The following is a 21,857-nucleotide window of genomic DNA, read 5'->3' as shown; positions in this document are numbered from 1 at the left end:
CCTGGTTAGGATTTATTCCTTTTTTCTCTTTACGACGTTTCGGGGATTGTTGTCCCCTTCTTCAGGTCTACAAATTAAACAAAATTAATTTTTATAAATTTTCAATAACCTAAAATAACATGGATCGTTCTTTTGACTTTCACTTACATTGAGATTAATTGGACAAATCGGGTCAGGGTTTTTCACAATCACTATCTTTTTACACAGAGCTGGACAAATTTGCACCATGACGGTCAAATGCCGACTAATGGGCTATTCCGTGTATGTATCCAGATATGGTATGGCTCCATCAACTTCTTTTTCAATTGTGAATTGGAGTTTTTCATGGTAGTTATTAAAGTACGATAGGACTTCATCGGATTTGTCATGTGGGATCAGGCAGAACAAATCATCCACATATTTAGTCAGACAGACAATTTGGAATGGGATTCTTTGGGTTATGTTGATCAATACATGATCCATAACAATATCTGCAATCACTGGGGAAAGCGGGCCACCCATGGGCATTCCATCAATTTGGACATAATGTTGATCATTGTATGTAAAGTAGCTTGTTTCGAGGCATAGGCGTAGCATTTGTTCGAAGAGATCCTTAGGTTATTTTAGGTTATTGAAAATTTATAAAAATTAATTTTGTTTAATTTGTAGACCTGAAGAAGGGGACAACAATCCCCGAAACGTCGTAAAGAGAAAAAAGGAATAAATCCTAACCAGGTCAAAACCCGTGTTTTAATTCTCATCAATCAATACTGACCGAACTACATCTAGTAATACAACACACGGAAAAATGACTAGCTATCTACAAATTATTCAGAGCAATTTTGGATCAGAAACAGTATCAATGATGAAAACATATATGCGAGGACAACGTAAGTTCGCACGGTTACTGGCAAGGAAGAAATTCCTGCTGAATTGCCGAAAAATGGGGTTGACCCCCTCGCATATCTTTAACAATGTCAAATGCTTATATCAAACACTCACCAAGGATTCACCGTACAACAGACAAATAGATACAATGGTGAGATCGTTCCAACTTAGAATACTTTACATGGAGATCAAGGTGACTTACTGGGAGATTGGACAAATTAAACTGAGTTTAATGAACTTACAACAGAGACTGAGAACGACAGAGATAGCATCAGTGAATGGTTTCTTGCTTGTGCAAGATCAGGTCTTCTGGCGGGAATTTCGGAGGTCAACTAGCAATCAACAGGAAAAGTTCAATGCCCTCTTTTTGAGGCAATTGGGGCACGTCACCAACATGCCATCAGCTGATTGGGTTGTAAACAAGACTGATGTTCCTATACCTCACGAAGTAAAACTTCTCATGGGCTTAAGCCCAAAGTTTGCATTACCACAACAAAATCTTCCACCACGTACAATATTACATCTCTTAACTGAGATTGAAGGTGTGATTGATACAATAAATAATGACAATAATGAAACGAAAAAGAACACATTAAGGTATAAAATATCCCAACTTATCAATAGCCACCTCACACATCACAAATTACGCCCACAAGACAAATATTTCATGCATTTAGAGAGAACAACAAGGAATTTCATCAAAGAACACGAGGATATCATCATTACTACATCTGACAAGGGAAACAAAACGGTTTTTATGTGGAAGCAGGACTATGAGAACAAAATGCTAAACATAGTATCGGACGAGTCAACATACAAGAAAATACCAATGTCCAAGACAATCACTACAGAAAACAAGAACAATGCGTTGGTGAAAAAACTGTACGATAGAGGACACATTGATCCTATCACTAGACGACAACTTACCACGCACAATTCAAGGACCCCTAGGATTTATGGACTCCCCAAAATCCACAAACCAGATACTCCCTTAAGACCTATTGCATCATGCATAAAATCACCCACATACAGTCTCTCTAAATTCCTGATACACATTCTCAGGCAAGCAACCAATTTAGGAGGATACAGCGTGAAGGACTCGTACGAGTTTGTGGATAGAGTCTGTAACACAGAAGTACCCGAAGGATACATAATGATCAGTTTGGATGTGGTATCCCTATTTCCAAACATCCCACGTCAGCTGGCAATGGAAATAGTAGATGAACTCTGGAATTCTAACAAAATCAACACAGATATTAGTAAGGATCTCTTCGAACAAATGCTACGCCTATGCCTCGAAACAAGCTACTTTACATACAATGATCAACATTATGTCCAAATTGATGGAATGCCCATGGGTGGCCCGCTTTCCCCAGTGATTGCAGATATTGTTATGGATCATGTATTGATCAACATAACCCAAAGAATCCCATTCCAAATTGTCTGTCTGACTAAATATGTGGATGATTTGTTCTGCCTGATCCCACATGACAAATCCGATGAAGTCCTATCGTACTTTAATAACTACCATGAAAAACTCCAATTCACAATTGAAAAAGAAGTTGATGGAGCCATACCATATCTGGATACATACGTAGTGAGACAAGAATCATGCATGCGTACAATGTGGTACAAAAAGCCGATAGCATCGGACAGGATGCTAAATTATCACTCAAACCATCCTTTACAACAAAAAGTCAGCACTGCGATTGGTCTCATTAACCGGGTTCTCAAGTTAACAACAGCCAATACAGACAATACGAAGAACATAATTATTACAAAATTAAAAATGAATGGTTTCCCGACTAGATTAATCAATGCTCTCTGGAACACCCACAACAACAACACAAATCACAACACAACACGAGAGGACACAAATCCAAATGACGTCACATATAGATCCATAATGTACATACCAACACTCAGTGACAAGATCCGAAAAATACTAAGATCAGAAATGAATGAATTAAAAATATCATTTAAATGTCACAATACGAATCACAAACTACACACTAATCTCAAAGATAAAATCAACCCTTTAGCAGATAGTGGAGTGGTCTATCAGATCCCATGCGAATGTGGTAAAACGTATGTGGGTAAAACAATACAAAGACTAAAAGACAGAATATCACAACATGAACGTAGCATAAAACAACAACAAAACAACACAGAAGAAAAACAAGACGTCACTGCTTTGGTCACCCACGCAAGAGAAAACAAACATCAATTCAGGTTTGACCAAACCGAAATCATCGACAAATGTGATCATAATAAACAACTGGAGTTCCTGGAGATGCTGTACATCCACATGACGAAACGAGACAACATCAACAAAAGAACAGATACAACTGCCATTAGTTCAATATATTCACACTTATTGCAAAGAGTGAAACAACGACAACATGTGCCTACCAGGGAAGCAGAAGATTCTTTCCACAGTTGTGAAGGAGGAACTGATCAAATGCATGAGCAAGGAGAACGTCATCAATCGGATCACAGGAGAGAGGAATGAAATCACCAGACTTGGGGGTCAACGATCCCACGTAACGGAATAGCCCATTAGTCGGCATTTGACCGTCATGGTGCAAATTTGTCCAGCTCTGTGTAAAAAGATAGTGATTGTGAAAAACCCTGACCCGATTTGTCCAATTAATCTCAATGTAAGTGAAAGTCAAAAGAACGATCCATGTTATTTTAGGTTATTGAAAAAAAAAAAAAATTTATAAAAATTAATTTTGTTTAATTTGTAGACCTGAAGAAGGGGACAACAATCCCCGAAACGTCGTAAAGAGAAAAAAGGAATAAATCCTAACCAGGTCAAAACCCGTGTTTTAATTCTCATCAATCAATACTGACCGAACTACATCTACGAATTTTATTTTCATGAAATTTTCCTGATCTAAAAGATGTATCAGAAACATATTTTTTTAATCTCTCAAAAGATTATTACCATCTTAGTAAATTACTTTAATTTTTATAATCCGATCACAAGCTAGTTCTTCGGGCTGCACTTTTGATTAGGTCACACCTCCTGAAAAAGCAGTATTCTATTCTTCAAAATTAATATTCTTTACCTGAATTACCCCTATTCTTTCTCAATAAAAAATTTTAAAATTACTTAAAAAAAAGTTCATATAAAGAATCGTATTTGGTTATAAAATAGGTGTCACAAATTAAAATGGAATAATGACTAATACAATCTGTAAAAATACTATTAGGTCCATTAGGTCAGTAACATAAACGGCTTCAGTCAATTGTAAAACCTGATTTGGTCAGAAATGCTTCCGCTTATACTTTTTAAATCCGGAAAATTTCATAAACTTGATAGATCTTTCTCTAAACCAGACCTGTGCTCGTTAAAAGTCGTGTAATATCGGAAATTTTGTTTTTAATGGATAAATTACAGATAGCCATACTGGTAACACTAAACCCGCTCATTCACGGTGCCATGATAAATATCTATGTGCCAAAAACACATAACAGATATAAAAACTCATATAGAAAGAAATTATCTTCTTGATATCTTTGTTGGAAAACGGACAGCTGTTCACTACACACCCTTTTACTTGAATCTTGCAGAAATATAAAGAAATTCAATGCAAATATCACTTCAATTGGAAAGTTCTTAAATCGCGCGCAATTCAACTGTGAGAAAGCGATAGAGACACAAATAACTCATTTAACAATCGTCTGACGGCGCTAAGGTTGTAAAAAATCTCTGAAATGCGACAAAATATTTTCTTCTCTATTTTATCCTTATTAGCAGGTCGTGTCCCTTCTTGTAATATGTACTTTTGCATTCCTTATTAACCAAAATAGTGTTGTACAAAAGTATTTTTCTCAAACCTATCTTGAACTTTGGTACAGCTCAAAAGAATATTAGTCTTTCAGCTCAAAATTCTATCCCAATGTTTTTGTTGTAATATCGACAATTATTCACAATTAACCCAAATAACTATATTCAACTAAATTATTAAAAGGATTTTCTTGTGAAAATGTCTTAACTCTAAGTAATTAAACAAATTTCACAGCAAAAAACCTCTGATTTTCTCTACGTGAATTTTCGCGGCATTTCGAAAAATGCCAACAGGCACCACCGAATTCACTTCGGCTTTTCTTTTAGCTCAGGCGTGCTCTAAACAATGAACAATTTGACTTCAGAAAATGTCTCCGGTGATTTCCAGTGGAAATATTAGTCACCCTAAGAAGAAAATACTTTTTTGGTTTTGCCCAGAGCTTTCGATCTTGATGGGGATCTTCTTCAGTGGTCTGTTCAGGGAACCTGTAAGGGCAGAAGCACTAAAAGGTATTCGCATGGGTGACCGCCTTAGTCGCTAGGGCTTTCTCCAAAACCCTCAACGTTCCTCCTAACGATCTACTCCCTACGACGATCCAACATGAACTAACCCTTACTACTAAATATCTCTACGATACCTCTTTCGAAAAGCTAACTCACAAAATAGTATTAGAAACGCTCTTAGGAGAAATCTTCGCCGGTCTGGCAGTTATTATATCAATTCAAAAACCAAAGAGGAGATTAGAAAAAGCTAGTACTAACAAACACAAAATTGCCATTACAATTATTCTGAAACGTAGATATTATCCTATTTATCAAAAACACCACTTGATGGTTGAGGGGATTAAGACAAATTCAATTTAGGTTTGAGAGCGAAAGAGAAATATATAAATATGAGAGAGGTAACCTAGAAATCTAAAAAGTGACTCCGAAAAATTGATTCTTTAATAGTTATTATTGATACTCATTACGGATAATGATAATTTAAAAAAAAAATAAAAGAGAAAATAAAATATTTTAATTTTAAATCTTTTCAGTCATCAAATTTCATTAATTTATTAACTAAAAATTTTCAGTTAACTGACAAAAAAAAATGATTTTTTGACTGAATTTATTTAAAATTAATTTATGGTATTTATTTTAAGTCAATACAAGACAAACTTAACTTTTTACTACATAGATTTGCTATCTCATCGATTATAAATATTGCATATTCTGCTGTAAGTTATCCAACCTTTAAGAAAATTATTGGAAATACTAATAAAAGAAAATAAATCTGGAATACAACTTTAAAGTCACGTAAGTACATATATAAGGGCGTGGCCTATATTTTCACTAGCCAGTCCATTTTACTTTCTTTAAAGATTTTATTAATGAGAGCAATGAGAGTGATTTTCTGTACTTAATTTCTTCCATTTGAAGAAGTCACAGTCATGTCATCTGAAGTGGGCGGGCTTTGAAAAATCACAGAGATTAAATACTATCGCCAAACAAAATATTAATAGATTAAAAGTTTTAAAAAAATATCCTGTTCTCAACTTTATATAACTAATGAAAAAAACAAAGATTTGACCTACATTACTAGTCGGATATTAATCAAATTACAGCACAAAATTAAATTGACTCACCCTTTTCACTTTACAATGAGAATGCAAGAGAGTTAGTATTCTGCCACTGGATATGGTTTAGATGGAAAAGAAACTGCAATTCTCAGCTCTGAAATAGTAGTATTAAAAGACTCACGAAGTAAAATAAATTTTCTTAAACAGTTTTTTTTCAAACAGCTATATCAGTTCCAATAATTCTTGTGTTATAATCTCTCAAAATCTGGGAATAATGCCAGCACTATTTAATGGCTTATCCTCATACATCCATTGAAATGTAAAAGTGTCTTTTATTGATACAAATTGTCCTATATCACGATGATAATGTGTTTTTCTTTTTTTTTCTTTTTGCGTCTTACACAAAATTTTCGGCTATAACCTACCACTCCCTTAAATGTGTATTCAATTTTACAAAAGTTATACACTAAAATATCACGACCTATATAAAAATTATTGTGTTCTTAACAAATTCACAGTATGATGGCCTGTGTACAAAAATTGGGTGATGAATAAAATGGATGAGAAATTAAAAGTCAGAGACTAAAACGCTTTGTCCTAAAGAAAATGATTTGTGGGGTTAAAAGACTTAAACGGGTCTCACACAGCCTCTCGTAGATCGGCTGTGCTGTACCTATGCTATACAGTGATTTCTTGTATTTGCACCCTCTTCTTCAATGTTGACGTATTACCAGAAGCATTTCCTGCACTAGGACTGCAGTTTGATGCCATAGCACTCGGTACATGCAAATGAGAAATCTCGGACCCATGAATAGAACTTGGGGGACCGTCTGGATTACTAGACGTGCGAACTGGGGGCTGAGGTGGTAGTCCATGGTGACTCTTTCCTCCCGATGAACACTTGTGCTGGTTGGGACATGATGAAGAGTGATGATGTCCCTTTCAGTAAACATTTCACAGAAATTTTATTTAGTTAATTGAATTGAATTAATCAAATTAAAAATAAATGAGAACACCTAAAACTAGAACAACACAAACATCTTATAACCAATTTAAACACTAAACGTAAGGAAAACATAATCTTAACGTTAATAATTCTCGTAACGCAATACAGCAGTGGGACCTCGATAGAATCAACTAATTATTTACAGGCATGTTGACTTCATTGGATTCGGTGACTCTATTAAGGACGATTAAAAGACCATAAAGAAAAATTTTTTTCCTGACAACCTAAAGTTATTTTTTTCTTATGTCTGTACATAATTGTAAAGTAGAAGGTTGAAGGGATCTAGAATATTTTTTTGTAAGTTTCTAGCTATTTGCTATGTAGTAAATATTTAAGCTCAAAAATGGCGAATTTTTAAATTCTCAAATTCATAACTAATTTTATTTATTTTTTATACTTCCAATTTTTTTAAGCTAAACCTTTTTGGCAATAAAAACTACAATACTCATATGTAATATTTTTCATTAATGGGCCATTTTCATTGAGAAATTTTTCAACAAATTTTTTAGAAAATTTTCAACTCCTTATGAAAAAAGGGTGCTTTTATGAGAAAAAGTTCAAACTTGTTGAACTTTGATTATGTTTCCCAGTTTAATTTTTATTGTTGATTTTCAGTCCGTAAAAAGCGTCTCGTCGGTTAAGGGTTAATATACGAATTTTATCATAATATTCTTTTTCTTGTGTTAAAAATATTACATTGATACACCAAAACACTGATTTTAATTTTGAAAAAGTCATACAATATTATTAGTTCAATAATAATGGAAAGTTGACTCTATCGGAGTCAATTTGGGTCTAAGTTGATGCTATCGAAATCCGTAGAGTAAAAAAAATAGCTGTTGACTCTATTGGAGATTGACTCTATCGGGGGTTGACTCTAACGAGGTCCCACTGTAACTACTTTTTCATTACTATCCTCTATCTATAGGCTGAAATCTTTTGATTTTTCCCACTGGGTTTTAAATAATTGGAAGTAGAATCAATTAATAGCATACTGAACTTTTATCAGTATTCTGCAAAATTTACAAAAAAGATTTTTGTTTTTGATATTGTTATTAAAAAACTTTTTGTATGGTAATAAGTTTTTATAAATCGGTTAGTACATCCCAATGGCAAGTTCTTTTTTTTATATAGAGCTATTTCAAGCCAGCTTCTTTACTCAGATCACAGAGCTGATAGAAAAAGTTATTTAGACAGAAATCTAGTGTATTTATCCCTCAAAAGGAATTTGTATCTTCTAAAAGGAGATCAGTCCCTACTTTTAAGATATTTCGCATAACGTATGAAAATGCAGATAAATTCCCATACGTGTTTAGTAAAAGTGAGTTTTGGCTTCAACTCCACAGACCACATGCCAGAGGGTGAGTTTAGTACATAACTAGGTCTTTAAATAGGGGTATTATATATTATATCGTATTCCACCTTCAATGTCTACGGTTTCTGCAAAATTTAATTAGGATTTCACTTAAAGACACTACTTTGGGCATCACACTCGCTCATTAAAATTGTATAGCGATCTATATTAATTGTTGCTAATATGTGTTCAAATGTTATTTGCATCTTTGAATTATTTAATATTTGATCTAAAGCGTGTGCATGAAACAATTTTTCCAACGCTTGACATAAAGTCAGTCGTAAGGCTTTGGATTTTGTTTTTCGTCAGCGTTGTTTCAAGAGAATTTAATTAACTTTCAGTTGGTGAAATTCTTGTTAGAAAATATTGATTTTTTATTGAGTAATTACAAAAAATTGGAGAGCATGTAGAGAGTAAAAGTTGACAGTAATCTCAAAAATCCAAATGCGAGTTATGCTGAGATTGCGAAATTTACAGGGAAGTGTTCCGCTCTACTGTCTGGAAGATTATACATAATTCGGTTCAAGAAACTCAAGACCTGTTGCTCAGAAGCCAGGAGGAAGTAGCCGAAAGCCTAGGATTCAGGACAAGAGAATGGAAAAGAAAGTGTTACAACTTTTTGAGAAGCAACTCAATCTTTTCGTGCAAGATGTTGGCAAAAAGATTGGAATACGTTGAAGCTTAGTCAAGAAAATTAAGAAGAGGAATGGTTTGATAACACTGTGCGACACGTTGTGGGTGTCTTTGACGAGAGTGCCAAAACTTGTTAGAGGGTCATTTAAGGACCTCAAATCTGCAATCCGTTTGTCCGGGTCACCTCTAGATTTTTTTGAAAAAGCATATTTAGTTTTTTGATGTTTTATAAAATTCAAAAATTCATATCTCCGGTTCTAATTATCCGGTGGTAGTCACATAAAGCTAAACTGACGCGTAATTTCATCCTCTATAACTCTTGTGAACATATCAAGCATCTACGATGAAAATGAAGTATATTTTTTAAAGATTTTTTGAAAAAGAGCACCCAAAATATTGCATTTTTCTGTGTTTTTTCCAATTTTTTCGTAATTTTCCCACTTTAATAGAGCATTTTATATGTCAAATAACTATGCCTAAAAGTTGGAGAATTTATTATTCTTTCATATCTTTTTGGTTTAAATTTTCTATCCTAATTCGTTTATTCACAATAATTTATTGAAAATAAAATGCATTATTATAAAATAAAATCTCTTATTATATATAATTATTTGGTATCTTTGTCTAACCTACTGAAGAGCATTCTCTTTTGCACTCTCACTTACAAATTTCATATAAAAAGAGGCGAAATGAAAAAAAGAGACGTATATAGAAATAAAGAGAGAAGAATAGTTTTTTGGCACTCATAACAGCTATTCTTCTCTCTCTATTTCTAAATACGTCTCTTTCTTTCATTTCACCTCTTTTTATATGAAATGTGTAAGTGAGAGTGCAAAAGAGAATGCTCTTCAGTAGGTTAGACAAAGATACCAAATAATTATATATAATAAGAGATTTTATTTTTATAATAATGCATTTTATTTTCAATAAATTATTGTGAATAAATGAATTAGGATAGAAAAATTAAACCAAAAAGATATGAAAGAATATTAAATTCTCTAACTTTTAGGCATAGTTATTTGACATATAAAATGCTCTATTAAAGTGGGAAAATTACTAAAAGATGGAAAAAACACAGAAAAATGCAATATTTTGGGTGCTCTTTTTCAAAAAATCTTTAAAAAATATACTTCATTTTCATCGTAGATGCTTGATATGTTCACAAGAGTTATAGAGGATGAAATTACGCGTCAGTTTAGCTTTATGTGACTACCACCGGGTAATTAGAACCGGAGATATGAATTTTTGAATTTTATAAAACATCAAAAAACTAAATATGCTTTTTCAAAAAAATCTAGAGGTGACCCGGACAAACGGATTGCAGATTTGAGGTCCTTAAATGACCCTCTAACAAGTTTTGGCACTCTCGTCGAAGACACCCACAAAAAGGTAAATTTTGTCGCACCGTGTAATCTATAAAGCTCAGGCTGCTCCCCATCGGACCGACAAACACCGTCAAAGTGCTAAAACAAGGTCGCGGAAACTCAACGATAACCTTTTCAAAGGATTCAAATGCTATGGAAAAGATGTTTAACCCGTCCCACTAGAATTTCGGTTCGACGGAATGTAGCAGGAAATAGACGGAAACAGACAGTTCTTGATTGATACAGAAACAGAAGTTTCAGTGTCAGCCAGTCGAATGGTGAACATTACGGATCAAGTTGTGATCCAAGTCCAAGTGCAGTGTAACAACTCCCACTTGTACGTGATTTTCCCTGCCATATTCGATACTTGATGAAGAGGACATCCATCCTCGAAACGTCTTAGAGAATAAAATTGTGAAAATCAAGAAAGGGTCAGTGTATCCGGCTATTTCCTTTAACCCGTCCTGGAAAAGATCGAGAAAAACTGGGGAATTTTGACGACAAATCTCAGAAAAAAGGGTCAGACAGCCGAAAACTTGCCAGATTTTGAGAGGAAGTGAAAGAAAGCCATTCGATACAGTTGAGATGGATTTGTAAACTTATTAATGAAAGGAATTAAGAATTCTTCTTAAGAACCTTCTTATGAAGGTGCAAAAATTCGGCGAGAAGCCGTTGGATTAAAAAAAAAACCAAAATCCCATAAAAATCTCAATAAAATTATCTTTCCAAAAATATTTTTGTTTTTTTTATATGCTATGGATAATATTTGAGAGCCATTTATCAACGGAGAAATTTCAGCGTGCACATGCTTTATTTATTGATGAAAATGTCTTATCTTTGGTCTGCTACAAATTGGTTCAGGTTAATTTTAAGCACAATGTTTTCACTTTAAAAAAAAATTATTGATACTTGCATTACTTTTTCGCAATTAATGCTATTATTAGTCAATTTAGAGCAATTTTTTCCGACTAAATCTACGTTTTTTATCATTAAAAAGTTTAAAATCTGTAAACTAAAATGATTCAAAGATACAAATCACTCATTTAAAAGCTCGTTATCGACAAAAGAATATTGTAAGCCCAGATGGGGCTCACAGATAAAATTACAAACTTATAGAGGAAAAATGGGGAACTGAGGTTGTCACCCTTTTTTCAACTTCCTGAGAGTAAACTGTCCACGGCGACTGATGTTCACTCACTGAAGTACTGATGTTAGTTGTCATAAGCAACAAGAGCCCCATATAACCACCTACAGCATCCGCCTTGGGATGGTAGGGGTTGGGCGTGTGAAAGGAACAAAGGATTTGGATTGGTGGGATACAGCCGTTGACAGCAAGCCGCTGGCAAGTTGGCCTTTTTAAATGGAGCTATTTGAAGCCAATTCCTAAATTGATCTCGGACTCAGCTCACAGTGCTCCAAGGAAAAAATTTATTTAAACAAAAATTTAGTATGTTTATCCCTCCATACGGAAAAGTATCTTATAATACGGAAAAACTTCTCACTTTTTAAATATTTAGCATAACGATCACGATTGCAGAAAAATTCCCATACGCATTTGTATGTGAAAATAAGAAATTGGCTTCAACTTTGAAGGCCACTCGCCGGGGACTAGGTTGACAGGGTTGACATGCGTCGAATAGGCCGTACGCTCTACAATGTGAATTGCACTAAAATTTTAATGAGCAAATGTGATAACACGTTATTTTGACAATATTTTTTCTTGGAAGAAATCTTTTCAACAAAAGCTTTGAGTTTAATTATTTCAACCCTTAGAAGCTGATATAAACAGAAAAATTAAGTTAATGAGTGGAATTGAATATATAAAAAATATCTTAGGTAAGTCTTGGTGACATTTAGTAACGCTGATGACGAGAAATTTGTTACATTTAATAACATCACCGTTTTAGTGTTTCTAGCCAGTTTAGGAGTCAAAACGACGGAAACCTTTATAGAACGTTTAATTTTTTCTTAATTTTTTTGTAATACTGTGGTGGAAATAAGTATAATTCCACCCCTTAATCCTTAAAGAAACTCAACAAAAAAAGAAATGTCAATAAAAATTCATACGTGGACCATAACGTCCTTTCATGCCAACATAAAAAATCGACATTTTGATTTTTATTTTCAATTAGCGTAACACATGTCATGTTGATCAAACTGTTAAAAGCCTTTTTTTGCAATAAATTTTAGTTTTCATGCGACGATGACCCAAGGTCCCATTTTGAGGACCATGCCTGAAAAACAAAATTCTATTATATTTCTAAAAATACTTAGAATAAAAATCAAAATGTCTATTTTTATGTTGGCATGAAAGGACGTTATGGTCTACGTATGAATTTTTATTGACATTTCTTTTTTTGTTGAGTTTCTTTAAGGATTAAAGGATCGAATTACACTTATTTCCACCACTGTACCAGGAAATTTTTGAGCATTATCATTATATATCCTTTTAGATATTTGAATAGAGAAAATAATATTGAAAATTCAGAAGTAGGGTAAGATGGGGTAATTTAGAATCATGTCTAATTTGTAACTGGAATATTTCTCACAGTTTTAGATGAAAACAGGAAAAATAACGATGAGGTACTGTTAAATGTAAAGTCTTGTATTACTTCCTGGTTTTCTTTTTCTGTTTTATCATCTGAAACAATGAGAAAATCTCAAAATTCCATATTAGACATGATTCCAAACATTCTAAATTACCTCATCTTAACCGAGGTAATTCGATCCTAATGGGTCCGATACATCTTTTAGATCAGGAAAAATTCGTGACATCAAAATTTACGTTCCTTTCTTTTGCAAAATATTTGCATTAGTCTATCCCACTCTTTCGGACTCAAAATTGGACTTAATTATATTTCATTTGGTGTGATGTTCAAAAGATGAAGAAGAAGAAGAGTATAAAAGGGAAAGGTTAAGCATATGCAAAACGTTTAAGAAAGAAAGGGATGTAAATTTTAACTTCACGAAATTTTCCTGATCTAAAAGATGTGCCGGAGCCATAAAGGGTTAATTTAAATTTCGTGTATGCAATTTATTTGTATACAAATGGATTCTCGCGCTTAATAGTTTAATAGTTGGCTTGATAGTTTTTTGTCCGATATAATTAATTAAAATCAATCACGAGGAGAGTTAATAGTTTTCAATCATCCAAATGAAAAACTGTGGAATTACAGTTGAATGAATCCTTAGCTAATTACCTGCTTGCATTTGTCTGAATGTCCCTTCCGTGTCAGTGTTCCGCACTGATCCTTCCTCAAAGTGCACGGACTACGTTTCTGAAGGGTGGTGTAGTTGGGTGGTGGCTCAGACTGCTTTTTCCCATTTGGCGAATTGTTGGGGCGCACCGTTAATGGAATTTCTAAACAATAGACGATTGCAAGAATAGGTGAAAATAACGAAACAACACTGTACTAGAAAAAGCTGGGAAAATTCTCGTATTTTTCCACCCGTGGCATTCGAAATGGAAAAATGAACAATTTATGCATTGTTTCTTCTGCATTTGTGTGTTGGGCGTTCTGTTTCGCGCTACAATGGATTGGAGGAAAAAAAACGGTAACGCAGAAAGGTTAGAATAAGGATGAATTATCGAGGAGAATGAATCAGGGAGAAATATTGGAATATTTCGAGATAGATTTTGTTAAGCTTTTTTTCTCCCCAAAATTGCACATGAGCACAATTTTCTTTACACAAAAAAAGTTGAAAATTGTTCCATCTTACTATTGTTCTAAATTGTAAAGAATTTCGTGTAAAAATATACTGGAAGATTATATGTATTCAAATATGTGAATGGTTATTATTTAGAAGTGATTTACTACCAAGCGATGTCGGATGAAAATTAAAAGTTTCTCTTAAGAACATTTTTTACCGTGTGTAACTTTCATATTTTGGGATTTATTCAAAGTGTTTTGAAATAAATGGTTTTCATAAATCTTGTTCTAAACCTCATGAATAAGCTCTGCACACAAAATTTCTTCTGTCCTGTGCCCTGGATTTTTTTGTCAATGAAATATTTCTCATTAAAATATAAGCCACGCCCAAAAGCACAAACTTAGTTAAAAAAAGGCTGACCCAAAAGCATAGACGTGATACATGAAATTAGTATAATAATGTTTTTATGTACTGTTTGCTATATAATATCAAGCTTTATCCGCCGTTGTGGGGAATCTCTGAATATTCTTTTCAAAGAGGAAAATTTGATAATTTTAATATATGTAAATTTTTCAAGAGGCGTGGCCTAATTTTTGTAAAGACAATCAATTCAGGGAGTATATTAGGAAATTTCCAAACTCATTCCAAACGGAGTACTCTGTCAGTTGTCGGAACGTAAAATTTCGGAAATGGGACATCATAAGGCAATGATTATAAAAATCATTTTCCGTAAGAATAACTCTGATTTCCCAGCGAGCATAATTAGCTAAAAAAGGCAGCATTTTCAGCAAAAATATTCTAAAAATGCTGCCTTTTCAAGATACTTATGCGCTCTGGGTTGCCACATCATTTTTCAGCCATATGGCCGTTATGCCAGAGCCATTCTGGACGTCAAATCACGTTCATAAACCGATACTTAATTTCTTATGTGGATCCGTTTTGCAATTTGTAAGAGCTTTCGGCTCTTAGGCGGTGTGTCTCTCAGCTCGACTGTCACAGTTGTGGGTTTGAGGCCCGCCAGGTGAAATAGATCGATGCGTCTGAATGGATATTTTTCACGAAACATTGTCAACTGAAGAATAAATTTGTAAATTGTACAATGTATAGAATAGCAGAAAAAGCCCAGTAGGGTAAGGGCTCATAATTTTGAACAGGGTGCCTATAAGCATCAATATACTGAGTTTGAAGTGCGATATTTTCAATACTAATTGACTTTTTTTGTTACTCTCTTTTCAGAAGGGTTCTTTAGAAACTTGGCAAGGGTTTATTGCCTTTGTTTTTACTGAAATTGGTCTTAATAAGTTTAAAAAAGAATTGATATGTAGAGGTGAATTTGACTCGAATTTTGGACAACTTGGCTGTATATTTGGACAGCTAATCCGCCTAAACAGGATGATCATTGTTCTTCATTTCATGAACCAATCTTACCAAGTCCTCTTCCTGTTCAAGTAAGGGAAACGTAGAATGTCACAAAAATCCCGGAAACTTTCCATATCATTCATTAAAGTGAGTTGACTTCTGTACTCCAAGTATGCTCGGATTTGTGCATTTCCTGGCCTTTCCAGGAGCCTTTCAAGGCTTTTCTCACTACATCTTGTTCGTAGAGGTGATGCTTCTTTGTTTCTCCAGACATTTTCGGAACCTAGTCATGACAAAGGCTAAAACTTTACGAAATTTCCGGAGAAAAACACCTGTCCGAAATAAGGACTATCACCTTACTGGTGAACTACGTAGAAAATTGACCATTTTTCATACGAAAAACGTAATTCACAAGGCAGATCTCACTTCTTTCATTTCAACAAGTCACTATAAATGTGAATCAACACAATATTCAACGAATATTTAATAATATCACTTAAAAGCAGCGAAGAAAAATTGTTAGTAGTTCACCACAGCTAAATAAGACTAAAGTAAATACGAAGTTCTGTCATATTTTTCGTAAGTAATTGCTCTTACTCGTACTGTCCAATTTTATCCTCAAAGTATCCAAATTTAGAAACTGTCCAAAATTATGAGCTCTTACCCTACATCAAAATAAGCATAAATATTTAAATAATAATTTCTTTTATTCCGTAAATTGCTGAGCACACTTATGACTTTAGCCGAAAGCGGCTATATGAAATTGGACTACATTTATCCCGGGACAACCGTCTCCCGGCTTAAGCCGTAAGTTTGTGTAGGGCATAATACTATGCTCTGATAATTCGAAGATTCCTTAATTTTTGTATCTAGAGTACAGACTGGTACAGACATTAGATGATAATCTTCGACCGAATGTACCTACTCATAATTCAATTTCCAGTAATACTTTTGATTAAGTTGCATAACCGCTAAATATTTCAAGATATAGGGGAATTTAGGCATGGTTCGCACAGAGTGAACCTTCAAACGATGCGAATTTTCTCGTTGTTTGCAAAGAGTTGACTTACCATTTCTTATCTCGTTTCGTGGGCTTAATAATTTATCTATCTTATGGCTGAGAAATGACGAACTAGCTCTTTGCAAACAAAGAAAAAATTTGAAGGTTTACTCTGTGCGAACCTTGCCAACATTCCCTTTGATTTCGGGCAGATTTTTGCTTATGGGAAAATAAGTTTTTATTTATTCACAACAAAAATTCAGGTATTGCATAACATAAAATAATGTGGTAGAGCTTATTCATAAAACCTTTATCTGTCCGTAGTTGAATTAATGCGTTCAGAATGTGGTTGAAATTCCTTAACATATCAAATTATTGAATATAAATTGTGCATTTAAATATTCTGTAATGAAATATTTCACTTATATGGAAATGCATGAAATTTTTATCCCCTTATCACATTCACGTGAAATTCGAGGATGTCTGTTGCACTTTGGAATGTCCACGTCGAGAGAAATTGGAATTGTGGTCGTGCGCGGAACAATTGCTGGGGGTCCATTGGGGCTTCAGGGGCATAACTCACCTCCATCCACAGGACTCCCATGTCCTGAGCTCGGGGTGTTCTGGTGACGGCGCAGTGTTCGGTTTTTTCGGCGAGAGCGGTCCCGTTGGTAATAAATCCCCGCGAATATCAGCATGTTGAGGATGAGCAGGAGACACCCAACGCCCACCGTGACGCCAAGAGCGGCAGTGTAGCTACTTCCGGATGACAAGGAGAAGGGGAGAGAGAGTAAAAAAAATTGGTCATATTGTATAATGGGAAGATTGTGTTGCAGCATTCCGGAAAATTCACAAATGGCTATTTTAGTCAACGGCAAAGAGGTGATTCTGAGCGATGTTAGAATGGAGATTTCTGTACAACACCGGTCATACGGAATCACTTTTTGTACTCTGCCATCCTTTCCCTCACGACTGTTTTTCCAACGGGCTATCAATTAACTTTTCTTTTACGAATGATTTTGAAAATATCTTAAAAAATTGAAGTTTACAATTTTTCTCGAATTGGAATATTATTTAAAATGAAAAGCTCGAACCAGGGGCCTCTCAACATTTCATTTTTCCATACGTTTTTGCATAGAGGCACTGAAGTTTTTTCCTACAGAGAATTGACTTATCAGTCTGATATATTTCGAAATTGTACATTGAAAGCTATCTAAAAATATACATATTTCATAATGTTCGCCGAAATAATACAAGAACTACGAGCAAATTTGTTTAAGTCTCGTTGCAATATCTGCAAAATTTTTACAAGAAAAAGTGAGAAATAGCTTCGGTTTTTTATTAGGCTTGATGGGCCCCTGGGCTCGAACACTTTCATTTAAAAAAAAAGCTATTCTGCGTATCAACTTCAACTAATACTGCCAATAAATAATTTGTGACACGAGAAAGCTTAAAAATAATAAAACGCATTCATAAATTTTCTTTTATAATTTTTTCTTCTATAAAAGAAAATCTTTCTTAACTGAGAGAGTTGTAGTTTTCACACAACTTAGTCATAAACGTCTATTCATAATGTTGCGAAACTAAATTCAGGTCAGAAGTTTTCATACAAATAGAGACTTGAATTTCTGCCGGAGATTGAATTGGATAGCAGTAGTTGTCTATCTTGTCTATACTTAGAGGAAAACTTTTAAGTTTTAATGAACTCCTAATAATAGCAGTAAAACTTTAAAATCTGATTCATATTCTACAATAAAAATCTTTAATTTCAAAGTGTTAAATTTATTCAGACGCCAAGATTTAAACGTTATAAACTTCACGTTAACGTAACTGATCTGGAAATGTCAAACATTTTAATGACATCTTAAATTTTAAAGCTGGGGTGACATGATAACTTATTTTTAATACTATCGACTGTCGACTCTGAGAAATTTAAACGATAGTTGCACTTCCTGTAACTAGCATTGATATTTATTAACAGTCTCATTCTTTTAAGAATCTCACAATGAATGGCCCAACAATCCATAAAAAGTCCTTGTTCACTTAATCTAACAGATATAGATTTATCGATACTATCGATTCGATAGTGTCGAAAAGTTATCATTCTAGCCCTGGTCTGGAGGATTTTTCAATTTAACCCATTCAGTCAATGTACCAGAAATACTTGAGATAGAATGTTCATATTTTGGAATTAGTTTCCTACAGATTAATAGATGAAATGTTTGAAAAGAAATTTTTTTTACATATTATAGGGGAGCGGGGAGCCCTTGTCAAAGACGCGTCTTAACGGTCACTGAATTTAAATTCTGTGCATTAATTCATTACAAATTTTATTGCTTTAGATAGAGTAACTATCCCAGAACACAAATTAGCAACTAGAATTCAAGTCAGGAAAGAGGAAAGAGGCTAATTTTAACAAATTCGTCAGGATGTCGTCCGCCATTTTGAGCAAAAATTTTGCATGACTTTCTTCGAAGCGAGAGAAGAACAACAAATGTATTTCCACTTCTGTCGAGCTATTTTTTCCAAGTAATTGAAGGACTAAAGTTACTAAAAATCCATTCTCGACAGCAATATGGATAAAAATTGCCCAGGAATAAATCACCTAAAATCACTCAATTTGCGTATGATGTATAATATCATGGTAAGGAATGGGTTAAACTAAATGGGTTAAGGAATGGGAAATTTTGAATCTTGATATTGAATTTAACACAAATTTTTGCGTTTTCTTTAATTTAGAATTGTTGGGTGGGCAGGAAGGGAAATTCTTAATATTGTATTTTTCAGAGCGAATATAACAGAATTCAATAAAAAATATTAATAGATAAAACGATGATAAGGTAAAGTGCCCTCGAGTCGATTGGGTTCCTCGACTCGACCGGTGGTCAATATTTCAATGTTTAAATGGTGAATTTCTATAAAATTGTCACTGATTCGTATTTATTTATGGAATAATTGATCTATTAATGTTAGATCATACGCAAAATATTATAGCAAATATAAATAAATTGAATAAATAAATCTACCGGTCGAATTGAGGAACCGGTCGACTTGAGTGCACTTTACCTTACGAGGTAGAAAATTCAGGATTTAACGCAATCTTTGCTACTTAAAAGCCCTATATGGACATCACAGATGAAAAGAATGCTCAGTGAATTCTTCGTGAGGAATGTGGACGAGGAATTTTCATAATTTTCAGTGGATTTATCCCAATTTTTTTTATACATCTCGTCAAAAGATAAGTACAGGACAGAGATAAAAAATGGAATAATCCTCTGGAATTTTCACAGAGAGACAAGAAGGACGAAAAACTAACAGGACAAAATTTGTTTTTCTAAATGCCATTTCCCATTTGAGCATACAGCTTTCGGGCAGAAGAGAAAGGGGAGAAAGGTATAAACTTTTTGGTATTTACCTATAATAGTGCCTCGTGGCAAGTTTCTGCAGCAATTCTTCCTCATCCTCTGCCGAAAGGGTGGTATCCTCTGTGTCCTGTAGAGCCTCCCCAAGGGTTGGATCTGGTGTACATTCAGGATTATAATTTTCCTGACGCGATTCCTGGACACTGTTAACAGGATCAGCCGGATAGAGAAGTTTGGGTCTAGTAAAGGATTCTGCACGAACAGCGCCTGCAAATTGAAGAGGATGCGAATCACTCTGGTTAAACATTGGCTCGGCATGAATATTTATAGGGCACTTGACACACTCACCGGCATAGTAACTAGGATCACGCTCCCTGAAGTGATGGTGACGCATGGACACTTCGGGATCGCCTGGTTGATGAAGCTGAGGTATGAGATTCAGCCACACAGACATTTTGTGGCCTCGATAGTGACTCTTCATTTTGGGCTTTAGAGCTGCAAACGGAAACAAAATATTTTACAAGAATTTTTCAGTGATTTTCCACAATTCAGATTTTCTCCAAAATTGTAGAATTTTTTAAAGAATACTTTAAATTATTCGAAGAGAATGATTCTACAAAAAAAAGACACTTTCAAGTATCCTCGAAAATTTAATTCGATGACAAATATGCCCAAAAGTCAAAGTGAAAATGCCCTAAGTGCCCTATCAATGGAATTTGTGATTTACATTCTTCCTGCAATTAATGAGGAAGATGGTGCATTGGCTACTGGCCAGAAGCAGACAGAAGCATAAGTTTGACACATGAGGAATTATATTTTTGCACCCTCTTTGTCTCAGCTGAATTTTCGTGCCAGAGAAGTGATTCTACCCCTTATCTACCCATCTTAACCATCATTTTTCTTGCACTAGAAAATTCTCTTATAAATTCACCACCACCCTTTGGAAAAAAAATCACTTTTCATGTCCATCCTTGGAATTGTTTAAAATAATGTATGATATTTAAGTGATATATTGAATGTGCAGTTTGGAAAGGGTGGGAGTAATATGTACTTTCTCAGCTCAAATACGTGTGTTACCCTGTGATTTATTGAACAGCCACACCAGAGAGTCTCAATTTGCCAGCGGAAATGCGCACGTTTTCAGATGTTTCAGCTAAAAAAAAAAGTGCCCAAGCTCTGCAGTCAAATAAAACAAATATTGCTATCCAGTACAATTCACCAATATAATCCAATTAAGTAAAAAATTGAAGTCCCTACGTGCAGGTAACAAATATGATTTTCCATCATGTCGAAAGCTCGGTGGGAAATTTTGCATTATGGCGTGACTATTGTGGATACGCTATACGTGCTTATTGCACCAGCTATATATATACCAAATTGATAAAAAGCTATCATTACAATTAAATGAAATGAACTGTGCTATTGAGTCAAAATCTGACATCATCAATTGAAGAAGAATGTGATATCGTAAGATTTCATCGATTTGTGCTTTCCACATGTGATAAGTCCTATATTTTATTTTTCGAAAGATTTTAGAAAATCTGATAGATTTTTAAAGTATATTATTGGAAATTTCACCCTCTACAACTTAAAAAAAAAGACTTTCACCTATTTTAAAAGGAAAGGTGTTTTTTGGACCATTTTCAAAAAGTTTATTTCGTAAAAGTTCTTAAAAATCTTCCCGCAAACAGATATGGGGTAACTTGTAACATTTTGACTCAAAGTATTATAATGCTTATTACTGTTCGAACTCAAAGAGAGAGCAGTATATAAATCTGCTTTTGTCTTTTTGTTCCCGGGCTAAGTGTTTAAACTGTTGGAGTTATCAATTTCAGGGTTATCAGTGGAGCAATAGGCAAGACCGTTGGCTCTTGGACGGTGAGATTTCTGATTCGACTCTCAC

At 34.3% G+C, this 21,857-nt stretch overlaps 2 protein-coding genes across 3 annotated transcripts in view; one reads left to right on the top strand and one right to left on the bottom strand.

The window, feature by feature from the left end:
* The first annotated feature begins 1,015 nt into the window (after positions 1-1,015).
* LOC129800288 (uncharacterized) lies at positions 1,016-3,422 on the top strand. The gene is made up of 3 exons (XM_055844567.1): positions 1,016-1,315; positions 1,637-2,792; positions 3,283-3,422. Exons 1-3 carry the CDS (start codon positions 1,016-1,018, stop codon positions 3,420-3,422), a joined length of 1,596 nt encoding a protein of 531 aa, XP_055700542.1.
* A 3,174-nt stretch (positions 3,423-6,596) lies between these two features.
* The window catches only part of LOC129803194 (neuroligin-1-like), a 122,871-nt gene continuing 107,610 nt past the window's right edge, over positions 6,597-21,857 (bottom strand). Inside the window, exons 11-15 of one of the 2 annotated variants that reach the window (XM_055849594.1) lie at positions 20,303-20,449; positions 20,008-20,221; positions 17,176-17,351; positions 13,783-13,943; positions 6,597-7,164 (exon numbers count right to left, since the gene is read on the bottom strand). In XM_055849594.1, the coding sequence (XP_055705569.1) occupies positions 6,904-7,164; positions 13,783-13,943; positions 17,176-17,351; positions 20,008-20,221; positions 20,303-20,449 (959 nt within the window). In that variant the 3' untranslated portion in view covers positions 6,597-6,903. The remainder of the gene's footprint in view (positions 7,165-13,782; positions 13,944-17,175; positions 17,352-20,007; positions 20,222-20,302; positions 20,450-21,857) is intronic. The other variant, XM_055849595.1, reaches the window with a different exon arrangement.

This window comes from Phlebotomus papatasi, chromosome 2 (assembly GCF_024763615.1).
Source record: "Phlebotomus papatasi isolate M1 chromosome 2, Ppap_2.1, whole genome shotgun sequence".
In the NCBI taxonomy this organism is placed as follows: Eukaryota; Metazoa; Arthropoda; class Insecta; order Diptera; family Psychodidae; genus Phlebotomus; species Phlebotomus papatasi.
This window is presented reverse-complemented; position numbering and strand designations above follow the sequence as displayed.

Coding starts and splice junctions, on each gene's coding strand:
- LOC129800288 (XM_055844567.1), top strand. CDS start 1,016: ATGGTGAGATCGTTCCAACTTAGAATACTTTACATGGAGATCAAGGTG. Junction 1,316..1,636: donor ATGTTCCTATACCTCACGAA/GTAAAACTTCTC, acceptor ATGTGGAAGCAG/GACTATGAGAACAAAATGCT. Junction 2,793..3,282: donor AATGTACATACCAACACTCA/GTGACAAGATCC, acceptor TGTGCCTACCAG/GGAAGCAGAAGATTCTTTCC.